This window comes from Wolffia australiana, chromosome 12, assembly GCF_029677425.1.
Source record: "Wolffia australiana isolate 7733 chromosome 12, ASM2967742v1".
Lineage (NCBI taxonomy): Eukaryota > Viridiplantae > Streptophyta > Magnoliopsida > Alismatales > Araceae > Wolffia > Wolffia australiana.
The window spans coordinates 11,997,765-12,015,105 of record NC_135846.1 but is presented as its reverse complement, the minus strand read 5'-3'; the positions used below and the strand labels follow the sequence as shown (position 1 = coordinate 12,015,105).

At 42.4% G+C, this 17,341-nt stretch overlaps 3 protein-coding genes across 7 annotated transcripts; 2 read left to right on the top strand and 1 right to left on the bottom strand.

Annotated features, from left to right (window-relative positions):
• Window positions 1–616: 616 nt before the first annotated feature.
• CPL1 (C-terminal domain phosphatase-like 1) lies at window positions 617–7,525 on the top strand. Of its 5 annotated transcripts, none has more exons than XM_078583855.1 (18): window positions 617–1,222; window positions 1,746–2,222; window positions 2,319–2,529; window positions 2,597–2,754; window positions 2,832–2,902; window positions 3,041–3,146; window positions 3,553–3,636; window positions 3,724–4,206; window positions 4,294–4,357; window positions 5,107–5,243; window positions 5,323–5,376; window positions 5,811–5,855; window positions 5,983–6,079; window positions 6,412–6,524; window positions 6,596–6,685; window positions 6,807–6,872; window positions 6,948–7,021; window positions 7,093–7,525. In XM_078583855.1, exons 1-18 carry the CDS (start codon window positions 962–964, stop codon window positions 7,196–7,198), a joined length of 2,697 nt encoding a protein of 898 aa, XP_078439981.1. In that variant the 5' UTR covers window positions 617–961; the 3' UTR covers window positions 7,199–7,525. The 5 variants fall into 5 exon arrangements, 3 of the variants coding, with proteins under 3 accessions (XP_078439981.1, XP_078439980.1, XP_078439982.1); XM_078583854.1 differs by having other exon boundaries at window positions 618–1,222; window positions 3,721–4,206; XM_078583856.1 differs by lacking the exon at window positions 5,811–5,855 and having other exon boundaries at window positions 618–1,222; window positions 3,721–4,206.
• Window positions 7,526–9,689: 2,164 nt separating this feature from the next.
• On the bottom strand, window positions 9,690–13,397 carry LOC144710169 (stem-specific protein TSJT1-like). The gene is made up of 3 exons (XM_078583857.1): window positions 13,052–13,397; window positions 12,058–12,298; window positions 9,690–10,092 (listed from the first exon to the last, which is right to left on the bottom strand). Exons 1-3 carry the CDS (start codon window positions 13,255–13,257, stop codon window positions 9,778–9,780), a joined length of 762 nt encoding a protein of 253 aa, XP_078439983.1. The 5' UTR covers window positions 13,258–13,397; the 3' UTR covers window positions 9,690–9,777.
• Window positions 13,398–14,991: 1,594 nt separating this feature from the next.
• Window positions 14,992–16,707, top strand: LOC144710493 (E3 ubiquitin-protein ligase AIRP2-like). The gene is made up of 5 exons (XM_078584294.1): window positions 14,992–15,292; window positions 15,488–15,638; window positions 15,742–15,808; window positions 15,896–16,130; window positions 16,213–16,707. Exons 1-5 carry the CDS (start codon window positions 15,213–15,215, stop codon window positions 16,421–16,423), a joined length of 744 nt encoding a protein of 247 aa, XP_078440420.1. The 5' UTR covers window positions 14,992–15,212; the 3' UTR covers window positions 16,424–16,707.
• The last annotated feature ends 634 nt before the right edge of the window (window positions 16,708–17,341 follow it).

Below are 17,341 nucleotides of genomic sequence, written 5' to 3'. Positions count from 1 at the left end.
TGACAATTCTCATTGTGTATCTGTTGTTACTGTGATGTGTCAAGGTCATTCTCTGAGTTCAAACTCAGACATATATACATATAAAGAGTATTAGTTCATTTATCATTGCATATTAATTCTTCTCATTTGTTCAATCATCATTCAACTGCCTGAACATGTAAGTTTAATATTTATATCTAATATTGGGTGAACAATCACGATTCCACTTACTGACCACTAATCAAAAAAAATTTGACGATGATTTTAGCTCTTCACACTTAACTACCTGTCTTCTTCAGGACTAAAAAATAAAATCAATGGGCATATCTCGATGCTTAAATTCATATTCAATAATACTATAGAACTCCACGATTAAATACTAATAAATTTGGTCAACACAACAGGTCACTTAGTCTGTATTGGAAAAAGACCCAACAAAACTTAACCCACAATTCAGTGTGCATGAACCTTTATTCTAAAATGTTTCAATAATTTTGTGAGGGTCATGCAAAATTTGATACTCAAGTATATCTTAGCCCCCCTGAGGATTGCCCATTGAAGTTTGCACGTGTCAATGGCACGTGTGAATGGAGATAAGCGTCTGTCACGCCTATATAAATTAGCTTTGTCCATGGAAATGACAGAAAGAACTCGCTCGAGCATCTAGGGTTCTTACATCGCTTCTACCTTCCCACCTTTAGCCGAGATCGACTTCGTTCTTGGTCGTAGAAAGCGGAAAATTACGTAAAGCTTGTAAAAATCTCTGAATTTGTCTCCTCGTCGGCTCATCAGACAACAAGACGATCGTTCAAGAACCGTGTGAGATTTCGTCCAGCGTTCAATTTCAATCCCTTTTGCGAAGAATCGCTATCCATTCCCGGGTAACCGTGAAACGACGCTAAGATAAAGATTCCGACCGATTGAAGGAGGAGGAAGAAGAAGAAGAGTTTTTTGCCTTTCAATCCCTCTCTCGGATTAAACAATGTTTAAATCTGTGATCTATCACGCTAGCACACTGCTCGGGGAGGCCGATTTTTACCCCCAAAATCAGAAAATTACTCCTGCTTGGACAAGGGAGATTCGGATCTCTCACTTATCGCCACCAAGCGAACGATGCCCTCCTCTTGCTGTTCTTCGCACCATTGCCCCTTCCGGCCCTTCTGTCAGAATCGAATCGAGGAGCCTGCTTCCAGATGAGTCGCCGTTGTTCTTGCTGCACGCCACCTGCCTCAGAGAGAAAAAGGTACCGTAACCCAGAAGATAGATGCTACCGAAAAATACACCTACCAGATTCGAAGTCAAGAATGGTTCGGAAGCTTAACATGCTATCGTCGTTTATTAGTCGCCTATAAAACCGCATTACGTTTCAGTATTATGCGAAAATCATCCACATGTATGATTAATTATGACCCAAAATTTTATGTTCATACAATTGCAGTAGTTAGATATCGCTGAAAACTACACGCACCAGATTGTATTCCATGAATGACTTTGGACCCGTAAAATGAGATCGTCATTTACTGATCGCTCGAAAAATCATCCTTATGCATTATGAATCATGACCCGGAAGTTTATATTCATACGATTTTTAGAAGATAGAAGTTGCCGGAAACTACAGGAAGCAGATAATATACAATGATTTTGGAACCGTAGCACTGCATTTACTAATCGCTCAAACAACCCAATAATGTTTCAGTGACATGCAACAGTCACCCGCATGTATTATTTAATTATGACCCGGAAGTTTATGTTCATACAATTTTCAGACTGCCGTTATCTCACTTGGAGACGAAGAACTTCATCTCGTGGCTATGCCTTCTAGAAGAACTTTTGACAAATGCTGTCGATTCTGGGGATTTAGCGTTGTTCCTGGATTATACAACTCTTCTCTCGTGATGTTAAATTTAAGATGCCTTGGAATCGTATTTGACCTTGATGAAACCCTCATTGTTGCTAATACCATGCGCTCGTTTGAGGACAGGATTGAGTCTTTGCAGCGAAAAGCAAACGCTGAAATTGATCCGCAGCGCCTGTCAGGCATGTTGGCTGAGATTAAGCGATACCAAGATGATCAATCTATTCTAAAGCAATATGTAGAAAATGACCAAGTTGTTGACAGTGGGAAGGTTTTTAAAGTTCAATCTGAATTGGTTCCTCCACCGTCCGATGGGCATCAGCCGATGATCCGTCCAATAATAAGGTTACAAGAGAAGAATATAATCTTGACTCGAATCAACCCAATGGTATGTTTGGCATTTTCCTCAGTTTACTCTCTTTCTTTCAAAATAAATCCTGATTTAATGTGTCATGCTCTTTATTTTTCTGAATTGAACTCTCAGGTTCGTGATACAAGTGTTCTTGTAAGACTGAGGCCAGCCTGGGACGATCTCCGTAGTTACTTAACTGCCAGAGGGCGTAAGCGTTTTGAGGTCTACGTGTGCACAATGGCAGAGAGAGACTATGCCCTCGAAATGTGGCGGCTTCTTGATCCAGAAGGGAATTTGATTCACTCCAAGCAACTTATTGATCGTATTGTTTGTGTGAAATCTGGTTAGTTTCGAGTTTATGATGAATTATTTTTACTGAGAGCTTTCTCTCTAATCCGTGGTTTCTCCAGGATCGAAGAAGTCGTTATTCAATGTTTTTCAATATGGAAATTGCCACCCAAGGATGGCATTAGTTATTGATGACCGGCTTAAGGTGTGGGATGATAAAGATCAACAAAGAGTGCATGTAGTCCCTGCATTTGCGCCCTACCATGCCCCTCATGCAGAGGTAAGAACAAATTTTTAGTTTGTTTATTTCTTCTTCCGTACTCCATTTGAAATGATTGTATCCAATAAATATGTTAGGCGAACGGCACCGTTCCAGTTCTCTGTGTTGCCCGAAATGTTGCATGCAACGTCAGAGGCAGTTTTTTCAAGTACGGATTCTCACTGGCTCTTTTTTGTTTTCTTTTTCTCTTCCATTATGGTTTTATGGCTGGAACCATAATTTCAATCACTCTTAGAAGATGGGGAGAATTTCTTATTGCTTTAATACTTTTTTGTTTTTGTGGCAGAGATTTTGATGACGGATTGTTGCCACGCATTTCTGATGTCTTCTTTGAAGATGATCTTGCTGATTTGCCGGCTGCTCCTGATGTCAGCAATTATCTGATATTGGAGGTAATTAATCTCGCAGTGACCACGATGTGATACAATCCCCTCTGTATCTATGGTTATTTTTGTCTTTCATCCGCTAGGGTCATTTTAATAGCTTTACTTTATGGTTAGTTAGAGCCATCCTTGCTGGAGGCAGCAAAGAATCAATTGTAAGTTGCTATTGGTGAAGTCTATTTTGCCTGTGATCCCTTTTCCAGCTACGTCCATTCCATCATGTTCTCTCTTTCTCTCTCCTCTCAGCAATCTTTCCCTTCCTGTTATCTCGCTCTACATCGGTTCAAAATTTCATTTTAAAAAAAGTAAATAATAGACCCCTCCATCTTTGTAAGTCAAAGTGCATTTGATTGGATTCGAATCAGGATCCTATAGACTTGATTTTGAGAATCATCATATTATGGGGAAATTTCAGGATGACACCTCAGTATCAAATGGGAGCAAGGATCCATTATCTTTTGATGGCATGGCTGATGCAGAAGTCGAGAAGCGCCTGAAGGTTCATAAGTCCCTTCATCATTTCAAAACTAAATTATCTCTCTTAAGTAATAATTCATTTTAAGATGCCTACTCTTTTATTTAGGAGGCTAATTTTAAGGTCCAAGCTGCAGCTTCTATACTAAATAACTTAGATCCGAGATCCGTTTCTGGGCTTCAACAAGTGCTGCGTTCTGCTTTGCCTGATACTGCTGTTAAACCATTGCCGCCGCCAGGCGTACCTGATTCAAGAGAAGAGGGTGAGGTGCCCGAATCTGAACTGGATCCGAATACAAGGAGGAGGCTTCTCATCTTGCAGCATGGAATGGACAGTAGAGACCATGTTCCAAGTGAGCCGGCTTTGCCTGCTAGAGTTCCTTTGCAAGTCTCTATAAAGCCTTTGCAGCCCCATGGAAGTTGGTATCCTTTGGAAGAAGAAATGAGTCCAAGGAAATTAAGCAGAGGTCCCAAAGAGTTTGCCTTTGAACCCGAAGGTTTGTGTTTTGAAAAGAATAGGCCGTTCTTTAATCGCGTGGACAGCTTTCCTCGTCCTGAAAGACCCCTTCATGAGAGTCAGAGGGCACCTAAAGAGGTAACGAATATGTCCTGTTGATAGCGTGTTTAATATTTTAAATTGAGGGTTATCCTCTCCATGTTTGATGTTCAAGTATTATTGCAGATGTATCATGGGGAGGCGCACTTTCGACCAAGAAATGCAGCAGTGGGTCACTATCACCCTCTAGGTAATTTGAATTGTTAGTTTGCTCAATCTGTGTAGGTCTGATGGCATTGTGATCCGATCTTACTCACTTAGGGGTAGTCGTTGTGTTCGAATGGGATTTGATCAGTACCTGTAAAAATTGTTGATCTATCAGATCACAACCAGACTGCCTCGGTCACAAATCTTAAAGGTCCTATCTAATGGATCTGAAAGTCAAATCCAATCAATAGTCTTATCCTTCCTGACGACAACCTTTGCAGTCCTATTCAGCAGATTTGATCAACAGGATGGACGGATGGTTGATCAAACGGGCCCGGTGAGTGGAATGGACCGATCAATCCAATTGAGCGCTGCCACGTGGGAGACTGATTTATCTCTCTCTCTCTCTCTCTCACACACACACACACACGCGCGCGCGCCCTGTGCTTTCGCTGTTTTCCGACAGAGCAAGCGTGCACTATGGAAATGCTCAGTCAGAGGGAAAGGATCAATCTTTCATTGATCAATAAAAAAAATTGATCCATCGTGACCACTAGATACTGAGGTCTTCAGATTAAGATATCAAACAAGTGCCGACCACTAACTCGCCTCAAAAATTGTTATTAGATTTCTGTCTACAATTCAAAGTATTCTGGTATTTTCCTTTGGAACCTTTTTACAGGGGAAGAACTTTCTCTTGAATAGACTTATGCCTACTTTTAAATATTTTTTTGCACTCTGCTTGGTTGACTTGCCTCGCGTAAGTTTGAAAATAAAAAATATATTTTGAAGGTGATGATGTATCTATTGGACGAGCATCAATCAGTAGTAGCAGAAATGGTTATTTTGACTCTTGGCCCATGTCTCCTCAGTTTTCTGATACACCTACCGGAGTTTTGGTGGATATTGCCTCAAAATGTGGAGACAAGGTAATTATCGTGCATATTCGTCTTATTTTTTATTCTGTTTACCTCTGATGAATTCAAATCAATATTTCTGTGATGACAGGTGGAATTTAGATCGGCGTTGGTTGACTCAACGGAATTACAATTTTCTATAGAGGTTTGACATTTTCTATTTTCATTATTTTTTCCATGACATCGAATAGTTCTTCTTCAGCATTTTCCATTTCCCCGTTGCTATTTCCGGCCTTTTTGGGGTTTGTTAAACTTATCGATTCCTTTCCCTTCCGATCTTTTTTCTAAGAGTTACCGCTCATTACTTATTGATTGAACGTATGATGGTGAACCGCAATAAATTACATAATTTTTTATGTTTTACTTTTTTCTAAGAAAATATTTTTCTTGCTTTTCATTTAGAGTTTTGAGATAGTTTTGAATTAAGTTCGAGTTTGTTGAGCTCTTGTGGTAATAGAGTGTGCATTATTCACTGTCTGTCAAAAGATACATATTTTCTACTATTAATAATGCGCATGTTGATACATTTGAGACGAGCTCAACTTTAGGACTTAAATTTTTTATGTTCTTGTACTCAAGCGGTTGAAATCTAAAGAGGAGCCCCGTGGAGTGCGTCCTTTACATGTATTGATTCCCTCTCTTTCATTCAACTCTTAAAATCTTTAAATCTTATGTCCCCGTACATTTCGAAACATTCTGTCTCGCAACGATAAATCTGCTCTTTGTTACATCATTCGGATGTTCACTGCAGGTTTGGTTCGTCGGTGAGAAAGTAGGCGAAGGAATCGGTAAAACGAGGAAAGAGGCTCAGCGATATGCATCAGAGAGCTCTCTTAGAAATCTAGCTCGTAAGTGACTTTTCATGAACACCCGAATTTACACCCAGTAATTATAGCTTCCATACGACGACGAAAACTCGTCATCGTCCATCCAAAAACCCGACGGTGATGATCAAAGCCATCATCAACATCAACTTGGTCGCAGATGAACGACGATGACGATTTCGTCGCCATTTCTCTTCATCTAAGTGAAGTTAGAGAGGGAGACGAGAGGCGATGACGAGACAAAATCATCATCACCATCATAACGAGTATGATGGTTCATGGTTGAAAGGGGTGACTTGCATCGTATGGATGACTTTACATGGGTGTTTGGAGGCTGAGCTTTTGCCACGTGGCAGACCAGTATCTATCAACCGTCTCACCGGACATTGACTCCATGGCTGATGACACCCTGCCCGTTGACCGGCCCAGGACGACTGGTGCAGCTGACTACGCCGCTCTAAAAGAACTCGTAAGCTTCCCCATCCAAACATCATACAGTATATATTCTAAATCTGTACTCTTAATTAATGTCTGTGTTAGTGCGCGGCGGAAGGGTTCAGCTTGAATTTCCTGACGCAGCCCGCCGGGGCCTCCGTAGACTCCGGCGGCAAGGGTGAAGTAACAGCTCAGGTTCTCCCTTATTAGCACTGTCAATTACTTCATTAGCAATTAATTAACTTGTTCATCTGCATATTTTCCTGATCTCCTTACCCCTTCTGGGGGCGTTTCTTTTTTTCTTATTTTTTGCCAGGTCGAGATTGGTGGCCAGCTGCTTGGAAAAGGAAGCGGGATGTCCAGGGAAGTAGCCAAGCTTCAGGTGACAACAAAAAAGAAATAATCCCAAGAAAAACCCAAAATTCGATTTTTAATTAAGTTTTTTGGCGTTTTTAAGGCTGCCCAGGAGGCCCTCGCGAATCTTCAGTCAATGCTGGGTCATTACCCCCAGAAGCGGTCGTCATCCCCCAGGTGAGCTGACCGTTGACCACTCCGTTCATTGACTTGACTTTCGTCAACTCGTTGACTTGTAATGCGGTCAGGTTGGGTCAAGCTGCCGGGCCCGGGAAGCGGCTCAAGCAGGACCCTCGCGTCCTGCAGAGGGTGCCGTCGGCTCGATATTCGAGGGACGACGGGCCGCTGCTTTGACCTAAGTCAACGATGATATTTTGTGGAGATAGAGATGCCACGTGGCATGCCACGGTGGCCCATTGGGACCCACCGGCGGCGCGGCGCCGGGTCAGCTCCTGGTCAACGGTGTATGGCGTCTTTGGAGAGGTCAACGGCCGCTGACGTCATTTACCGTCTGAGAGGTAGAGCCGAGGAGAAGCACCGTTGCGCTGATTCGACGGTCAGGATCTTGTCATCTCTCCTGTGATGAGATGGAGAGCGATAGGTAATATTTTTCCAGAATTAGAAAGTGTACACCTACAAACGTAGGATGTTGGCATGCAGCGATCTTCTGTCTTCTTCTACCCCCCTTCTTCCCTCTTTACGGCACATATATAGATAGATAGATTTATAGATGGATAGATAATTAGATATATAAATTGACAGATAGAAAGCGAAAACATTAGATAGGGAGAGATACACAGAGACTAGAGAGCGAGAAAATTGGATACGTAGGTAGATAGGGAGAGAAATAATTAAATAGAGAGATGTAATTAAATAGAGCGAGATAGATAGGTAGAAAGAGAGAGATATGACTAGATACATAGACAGATAGGTAGAAAGAGAGATATATGATTAGATAGGTAGAAAGAGAGAGATATGACTAGATACATAGACAGATAGGTAGAAAGAGAGATATATGATTAGATAGGTAGAAAGAGAGATAGTAGAAGGAGAGGTATATATAATTAGATAGATAGATAGGTACAAAGAGGAAGAGAGAGAGATCGATAAATAGACAGATAGATCGACAGATAGAGAGATAGATAGATAGGTACATCGGTAGAGAGATAGATAGATACATAGAGAGATAAATAGATTTATCGATAGATAGCTACAGAGAGAGATAGACAGGTAGATAGGTAGAAAGAGAGATAGAGAGAGAGATAAATAGATATATAGATAGATAGCAACAGAGAGAGATAGACAGGTTGATAGGTAGAAAGAGAGAGAGAGAGAGAGATAAATAGATGGAGAGATAGATATATAGATTAATAGATAGATAGAGAGATAGATATATATATAGACAGAGAGATATAGATACATGTAGATAGAGAGAGAGAGAGATAGAGGAGAGAGAGAGACAGAGCTAATTCTTTCTGCTTTGGTCATCAATGGAGTGTTGTTTATTGTATGTAGAGGCCATGTAGAATGTCTAAAATATAGATCCTTTTTGCCTCATTTTTCTTTCTTTCCGCTGATTTTTTCTTATTATTAGAAAACCATGTGCTGTATAACAATCTCCTCTAAAAATAAAATCGGTCAAAGGAGGAAATGATCTTTTCTCATTAATTGGTTAATGCCCATGAAAATTACATCTTGTTTTGAAATACTGGATAAAGTCGTGTGCCCATTTGTCCTTGGTCGGAAGAATCAGTGGGTTAATAATTTTAGTGGAAAAGAACCATGATCTTTTCTCATGATCTGTAAGAATTCATGCTCGTATCTTTACGCGAAATTTTCATATCTTTCATTTCTCAAACATCAATTCGTCTCTCGGCGGGCAAAACGCCATCTACCTCAATGAGAAGGAGAAGTTTGCATCAAACTGCAGAAAATCGAGCGGACCGATGACTACAAAAAGAGGAAGATAAAACGGCGAGCCCAGCAAGAGTCAAGAATAAAGAGGAAGATAAAAACGGCGACCCCTCAAAATCCTTTATTTTTTGGGGGGAAAGGTCGCTGTTTCTTGACAATCTGGAGACATTCGACGTAAACGCGGATAAATAATTACTGGAAAGCGATCGCGGAGCTGATCCCCAGTTGAAAAACCCACCATCGAGAAAAGGAAAGGGAAGGAAAACCAGTCCAAGGAAGGATTTTTATTAGATATCTCATTTGCGTGGTCACAAATTTCAAGATCATACTATTTTTTGAATTCATTTGATAAACCACTTTGCGTGGCGAAGAAGCGGAGCAAATTTCTGTGTACATGATCAAAAGGGTATCTACAAGAACAGCACTTTATTCGTCTCCGAAAATTCCTTGCACATTTTTTTTTTTATTATAGACACGCTGGGTCGATTTCCTCATAACGCGTGGTGATAAAGATCACTTTTTCTAGTTTACTCTATTTTTTTTCAACTTTTTTGCCAGTCACGGCCAGGAAGCAAAGCGTTTTGCATGGCAAAGATCAACCCGGCATCAACAAGAACAACACTTGCAGCTCGTTTTTATTGCGATAGACGGATAGGGCCTTTGTGTTGGGGCTTTTTCTGAAACAAAATACGCGAGAGTTGTGTAGATCTCGTAGAACACAACCTCTCTAATAAAAGATAACCACACATTGGGGGAGTAAGTATTTCGTTCGACCTTCTCTCCTATTTATAAGGATATAAACCGACTAACAAAAACATAAACTTTGTGGGTAAAACAAGCCGGTGCATTTCTGATTAAGCATAATTAGCTCTTTGTCGGGCACGGCGATGAAGATCATGATCAAGTTATTCCTGAACGAACGACCGCGCAATAATCTACAACAACAAGCTTTGATTCATGCTTTCAATCCATTCATTCATACAATTCAATTCGATCGAGTGATTGATTCAGGATATGAACTAAGAAGCGTCTCCCCAGGGAGACCAGCTGGCGGCGCTGCCGACGCGGGGCATGCCGGCGATCTTGGAGGCGGCGTCGACCTTGAACGCGGCGCCGGACATGACCCCCTCGCTGTCGACGCGGGGCATGGCCTTCATCCTGTTCATGGGGTGCTCGAAGCTCTTCAGCCCGCCCTCGCTGTGAAACATGCAGCCCGCCGGGAACGGCGCGAACGACTGCCCGCAGCTCCCCTTAATCAGCGCCTTCTCGTCCGATATCGCCACCGACCCCTCCGCCGCTATGCCCCAGTAAAGCGGCACCTCCCCGTCGCCGCTCTGCACATGACACCAAGAAATCGCTCAAGATAGGACCAAGAAGAAGATGAACCGGCCAAGCTAGCGCGAGAGAGAGAGATAGACAGAGAGGGAATAAGGGAGAGCGAGAGAGAAAGAGAGAGAGAGACAGCGAGAGAACGAGAGAGACAGAGATACCGAACGAGAGAGAACAAGAGAGAGAGAGAGACCAAGAGAGAACAAGAGAGAGAGAACAAGAGAGAATAAGAGAGACCAAGAGAGAACAAGAGAGAGAGAGAGAGAGACCAAGAGAGAATAAGAGAGACCAAGAGAGAACAAGAAAGAGAGAGAGAGACCAAGAGAGAATAAGAGAGAGAAAGATAGATAGATAGAGAGAGACCAAGAGAGATCGAGAGAACAAGAGAGAGAGGGACCAAGAGAGATTGAAAGAACAAGAGAGAGAGAACAAGAGAGATACCAAGAGAGAACAAGAGAGAGAGAGAGAGAGACCAAGAGAGAACAAGAGAGAGAGAGAGAGACCAAGAGAGAACAAGAGAGAGAGAGAACAAGAGAGAGAAAGAGACCAAGAGAGAACGAGAGAGAGAAAGAGACCAAGAGAGAACAAGAGAGAGAGAGAGACCAAGAGAGAACAAGAGAGAGAGGGACCAAGAGAGATTGAAAGAACAAGAGAGAGAGAACAAGAGAGATACCAAGAGAGAACAAGAGAGAGAGAGAGAGAGACCAAGAGAGAACAAGAGAGAGAGAGAGAACAAGAGAGAGAAAGAGACCAAGAGAGAACAAGAGAGAGAAAGAGACCAAGAGAGAACAAGAGAGAGAAAGAGACCAAGAGAGAACAAGAGAGAGAGAGAGACCAAGAGAGAGAGAGAGAGAACAAGAGAGAGAAAGAGACCAAGAGAGAACAAGAGAGAGAAAGAGACCAAGAGAGAACAAGAGAGAGAAAGAGACCAAGAGAGAACAAGAGAGAGAAAGAGACCAAGAGAGAACAAGAGAGAGAGAGACAAAGAGAGAACAAGAGAGAGAGACCAAGAGAGAACAAGAGAGAGAGAGAGACCAAGAGAGAACAAGAGAGAGAGAGACCAAGAGAGAACAAGAGAGAGAAAGAGACCAAGAGAGAAAAAGAGAGAGAAAGAGACCAAGAGAGAAAAAGAGAGAGAAAGAGACCAAGAGAGAACAAGAGAGAGAAAGAGACCAAGAGAGAACAAGAGAGAGAAAGAGACCAAGAGAGAACAAGAGAGATAGAGAGACAAAGAGAGAACAAGAGACAGAGATACCAAGAGAGAACAAGAGAGAGAGATACCAAGAGAGAACAAGAGAGAGAGATACCAACAGAAAGACAAGAGAGAGAGAGACCAAGAGAGAACAAGAGAGAGAGATACCAACAGAGAGACAAGAGAGAGAGAACGAGAGAGAACAAGAGAGAGAGATACCAACAGAGAAAAAGAGAGAGAGAGAGAGAGAGACCAAGAGAGAACAAGAGAGAGAGATACCAACAGAGAGACAAGAGAGAGAGAGACCAAGAGAGAACAAGAGAGAGAAATACCAACAGAGAACAAGAGAGAGAGAGACCAAGAGAGAACAAGAGAGAGAGGCCAATAGGGAGAGAGAGACCAAGAGAGAACAAGAGAGAGAAAGATAGATAGAGAGAGAGACCAAGAGTTAGACAGATAGATAGATAGATAGATAGAGAGAGAGACCAAGGGAAAGAGAGAGAAAGATAGATAGAGAGAGAGACCAAGAGATAGACAGACAGATAGATAGATAGATAGATAGAGAGAGACCAAGGGAAAGAGAGAGAAAGATAGAGAGAGAACAAGAGACAGATAGAGACAGAGAGAGAACAAGAGAGAGGGAGAGAGACAGAGAGAGAACAAGAGAGAGAGAGATAGACAGACAGAGAGAGACACAGAGAGAGAATAAGAGAGGGAGCTAGACAGAAAGAGAGAGACACAGAGAGAGAGAGTGAGAGAGACAGAGAGAGGGTTTTACCAGGGAAGCGAAGATGGTGCCGGCGTTGTCGTCGTAGATGATGAAGGCGAAGGAGCCGTCAAGGTCCTTGACGACCTGGTCGGCGGGGTAGGGGCAGCGGTCGCGAAGCGTTCGATACGCCTCGGTCACGAACATCGCCTCGTTGGTCGCCTTGCACAACCCGTACTGCCTTATCAGCGCGCTCAGGTTGTCCAATCTCCCGTAGAAAAGGCAGTAGATCCCGTCCAAGCTCGAAAACAGCCTGAATCATCGCACCACCCCTTGCTCAATCCACCGCCGTAAACAACAGATCGACAGATCGACAGATCGATCGATATAGGAATGCTCACAGATTCCGATCGAAATTATAAGAGAGATTTGAAGAATTTCGGAGAAGAATAACAGGATAGATAGATTGAGAGATGGATAGAGTTGGACAGGTAAGAAAGTATAGATCTCGAGGAACACGGAGAATAACAGATTGAAAGATAGATTGTAATATAGAGAACGAGATGGTTATATAAATAATAAAAATATCAGGAGAATAACAGAATAGAGAGATGAATAGAATAGAAAAGGACGTATGGTTCTCGAGGAACGCGGAGAACAACAGATTGAAACATAGATTGATTATAGAGAACGAGACGGTCAGAAAGATGAATATAATAAAAATATTAGGAGAATAACAGGATAAAGAGATTGAGAGATGGATAGGGCCGGACAGAAAAGGACGTATTGTTCTCGAGGAACACGGAGAACACCAGATTGAAACATAGATTGTTAGGTAGATAATTAGAGAACAAGAAGTTAGGTAGATAAATATAGATGATGAAAATATCAGGAGAATAACAGGATAGAGAGATGAAGAGAGTTGGACAGAAAAGAGCGTGTAGCTCTCGAGAAACACGGAGAACAACAGATCGAAACATAGATTATAATAAAAAGAGAATAAGAAAATTAGATAGATAGATCAAATGAAAGTATCGATCGATCAGGAAGCAGCAGCGAAGCGAACCTTCGATTATCGAAAGTGCGGGATTTGGAGTTGACGGCGGCGAGGGCGGCGCCGCCGGTGAAAGTGGCGGAGAAGGAGTCGTCGGGGTGAGCGGCGTGAAACGCTCTCAGTATCCCCTCCGGCGTCTTCGCCGCCTTCCCCGCCGCCACCGGACTGTTCAGCTCCGCCGGCGGATGCGCCACCGCCTTCTGAAATATCGCCAACATCTTCCTCTTTCTTCTTGATCTTGATCTTCAACTTGATCTCGATCTCCTTCTTGGCTTCTTCTTCTTCTTTCTTCGAAAAAATTGCGTTTTTCGACTCGGTAACAATCTCCAAACGATGAATGCAATGTGATAATCTTTGTCCAATCTCGCGTTTTTATACTGAATTAGTGGGATACGGACACCGCGACTTGGGAGCTCGTGGGCGGCGTTATTTCCCAGGGGCGGTGACCGGATTCTGTAGGGCCCACCGTGGCAGTTCTTATCCACGATAGGATCCACGTCAGCGTTGGCACGTGGACCGATGCGATTCCTGTCCGCTCGACGTCGTTGCCACGCTGTAATTGGATAAAGACCGCGTTTTCACTGCGTCTGACGTGGACGGCGCTGTTGACCGGAGTTATGACATCATTATTACTCATAAATATTTTTTCTTCTAATCTCTGGCTATTAATGCGGGAAAATCAGCAGAACTGCTAGACGGTCCCTGGACCTGTGGGCCGTGTTCATCCCCCCCGGACACGTCCCCTCCGGGGGGCGGCCGCGGCGGTCACTGTTGTGCAGTGAGGTTTGAATTTTTGAAATGAACACCACGTAAGTATAGTGCAGGAACGCGGAGTGGACAGTTTTTTCGTCCCAGGACAAAAAAATCATCCTATACGCGAGGTTGGACAAAAATCGGGACGGAAATTTGTGTTGAGATGAAAAAACCATTCCGTCCGCATCCCTACACTGATTCCGGACGTCGGATGGTACGATCTTCCGTCCCGTCCATCGTCCAAGTCCTGAACGATCCGGAACTATGCACGCAAGGCTCTCCGGTGGGGGTGGGGCGGTTGTGTGGTTTCAGGGTGGATTTTTAAAATAATAAATTAGTTAAAGGTTTCGCGCCTCTGTTTTGCCCAGACCTGAGACTCGCAATTCAGCCAATCCACCACTCGCAATTCTCTGTTTCTTACACTTGATCTTTCCTTCTCAATTATCCCCCCATCCACGTCTACGGTTTCCGGTTCTCTGCCCCTGTCACTGTTCCAATCCTTTTCCTCATCCAGACTTATACACTCCCCATTTTCAGTTATTATGAAGAATCAATTGTGACCAGTTGAGTTTTTCTAGAAGAATCAATTGTATACCTACATTTGTCCAAAAATTGCTGGCAAACTCTATTTCAACTTTTCTATGATCCTGTGACTTTATTTGATTGCTTTGTTTTTCATAATTTCAAATTTTGCTTTGTGGGGCATTTATTTCCTAATTGTAAACTCTCTAAAAATTGCTGGTCAACGCTATGGTTTTCTTGAATCGCCCAAAATTTAGGATAGAGCTTTTCTCTAAAAATTGTTGGTGCACTCTACTTAAGTTTTTCTGTGATCCTGTGACTTTCTCAATTCGTTTATTTACTTAAATTCAAAATTTGATTTGTAGGTAGATTCACTACGCATTTATTTCATTTTCATGCAGTAGAAGTTTTGACTTTTCCACAGGCTACTAATATTTGCAGTATTTTATATAGAACGCAGCGGGGGGGAAGAAATCGGGAAATGACAAAAACACCCTCGTCTTATCTCAAGTTTCTTCTCAAACTGAGGGGTATAAGGGTAATTGACGGGAAGATAGTTTGGCCAAACGAGGGGGAGCGGATAAGGAAGGAAAAATGGGGGCCCCCAAGAACAGAGGCTTTGATATTCCTGCCGTCGCCTTACATTCTCTCTCTAGAATCTCCCTTTCTCTCTCTAGCTCATCTCTATCTCTCTCTAGGTTTTCTGGGTAGGGATCCACGTGGCAGAGAGGGCGCGTCCTGTCGATGCCGGCGGTCCCGTTTGCGCTCGTAGAAAGCGAAGAAGACTTCAGTGAAGGAGAACGTTGGTGCGATGCAAGGGTCTGGAAATAGGGAAGATTTTGCTTGATTTTCCTCTTTTTTATGAAAAAGAATTTCTGGGTTTTCTCTTCCGTCGGAGATGTTCCTCGTTTCGATGCGGAAATCGTTCAAGGATTCTATCAAAGGTCTGGAGGCCGACATCCAGCACGCCAATACCTTGTAAGTTTCCGGAAAGATTGTATCTTGATGGATTTCAATCTGAGTTTTATATTTTTGCCTTTCAATCTACCCATCTGGGGATTGATGGAGAGATTAACCTTCTTCTGCCGTCCCCGATTCAAAACTTTATCATATCATTGATTTTTTTTCTCAATTTAATCTGGGTGTGTGTTTTTTCTAATTTTTTTATGATAGGGCTTCGGAGTTCCCAAGGGAGTACGATGGGGCTTGTCTCCAGATGCGAATGTCGTATAGTCCAGCCGCGCACCTGTTCTTGTTCCTTGTGCAGTGGACAGATTGTCACCTCGCCGGAGCTCTGGGCCTTCTTAGAATCTTGATCTACCAGGTATTTTTTTGACGAAATGATTCCGAAATATCCATTTTTTTAATCATAATGGAACTACATTTTCTCTGCTCCTCTGCTCAGGGTGAAAATATTTCTGCTGCAGGTTTATGCAGATGGGACGACAACAATGTCCACCCACGAAAGAAAAGCAAGTATTCGAGAATTTTATGGTATTTCTTTTATTTTTTCTTCCTCAGAACTGAGTCAAAGTTCTGTAGAAAACTTGTAATAATTTCATTCTGTTACATTATTGGCAGCCGTTATCTTTCCCTCTCTTCTGCAACTGCAAAAGGGCATCACCGATGTGGAGGATAAGAAGCAGAGAGTAGTCTGCTTTGAGAGGTACAAGAGAAGAGACGATGAAGAGAGGAAGCACTTCTCTGACATTGACTTAGAAAGAGAAGAAGAGTGTGGCATCTGCATGGAAATAAGCAGCAAAATTGTTCTACCGAATTGCTGTCATGCCATGTGTATGAGGTGCTACAGAGAGTGGTATCCCCTTACTTCTTATCCCCACTCTTAATTACAATGTAATAAGTATATTTTATTGTATATTTTTTTGGGTGATTTGCAGGCATTCAAGATCTCAATCTTGCCCCTTCTGTCGAGATAGCCTCAAAATGGTTGACTCTGGGGATTTGTGGGTGTTCATGGACAACAGGGACATTATCGATATCGCCACCGTGTCCAGGGAAAATCTTAGACGGCTCTTCATGTACATAGACAAGCTGCCTGTGATCATCCCTGATGCTGTCTTTGAGTCCTATGATTCCCATGTCAAATGATCCAACATGGTTGAATATTCAGCCTTCTCTTGGGGCATTAGAGCAGACCTGCGTTTTGTGTGCAGCAGTCTAATGCAAGATTTGAAGGCTAGCGAAAAGGGCGATTCGAAAGCTGTAAATAAATTTCCATTATGGGCTGTACATTCTTGAACAAGGAAGAGTCTGAATCCTCTCCTGTTTATGCCACTTGGTGTGAGCTGATCCTGCAATGTTATGTTGACCGTTTAACCTCCTCAAAGTAGAGAAACAGCTTGAGGATTGTTCTCTTGGGCTTTTCGCCTTCATTGAGCCTGTTATTATATAAGTTTTGTCTTCTTTCAAACGAAAATCATACAATTTTGTCTGGGTCTCCTTACATGGGAGCAAGGCTCTAGGTTACCTGAATTCCATCAATCTAACCAGAGCAATTGGCTCCATTCAACATTGAAACCTTCATGCCAGTGTTCGCTGGATAAAATTGGGTAAATCATTTATTAGAACCTTATATTCAACACAAAAAATGAAACAAATGAAACGATGAAGTCCATCGTTTGATTTTATCATGTGCCCCATTGATCTAGCCACTGAATCCTGTGGAGCATGCCACCTATGTAACTAGGAGGATAGTTAATTAATATCAAATATTTGTCATTCAAGATTGATAAACCATATGTATAGATTTCGATTTTTTTATGTAATTTGGTGAATAGTTGCCTCTGGTATCCTGTGGGTGATCTCTCAAGTCATCCTGGTTAAATGCCAAAATTTCATGGCCTTTATTTTTTGGTTTCAATATTATACGAACGCTTAAATAGCGATTAAGCAACGCATGATATGACCATGTAGATAATCCAAAAGGATTAATCTCATATAATATTAACAGGAGATACGAACCTTTTAGGAAGTAAGACGCCACTATTTTGGAAATAAATGCAAACA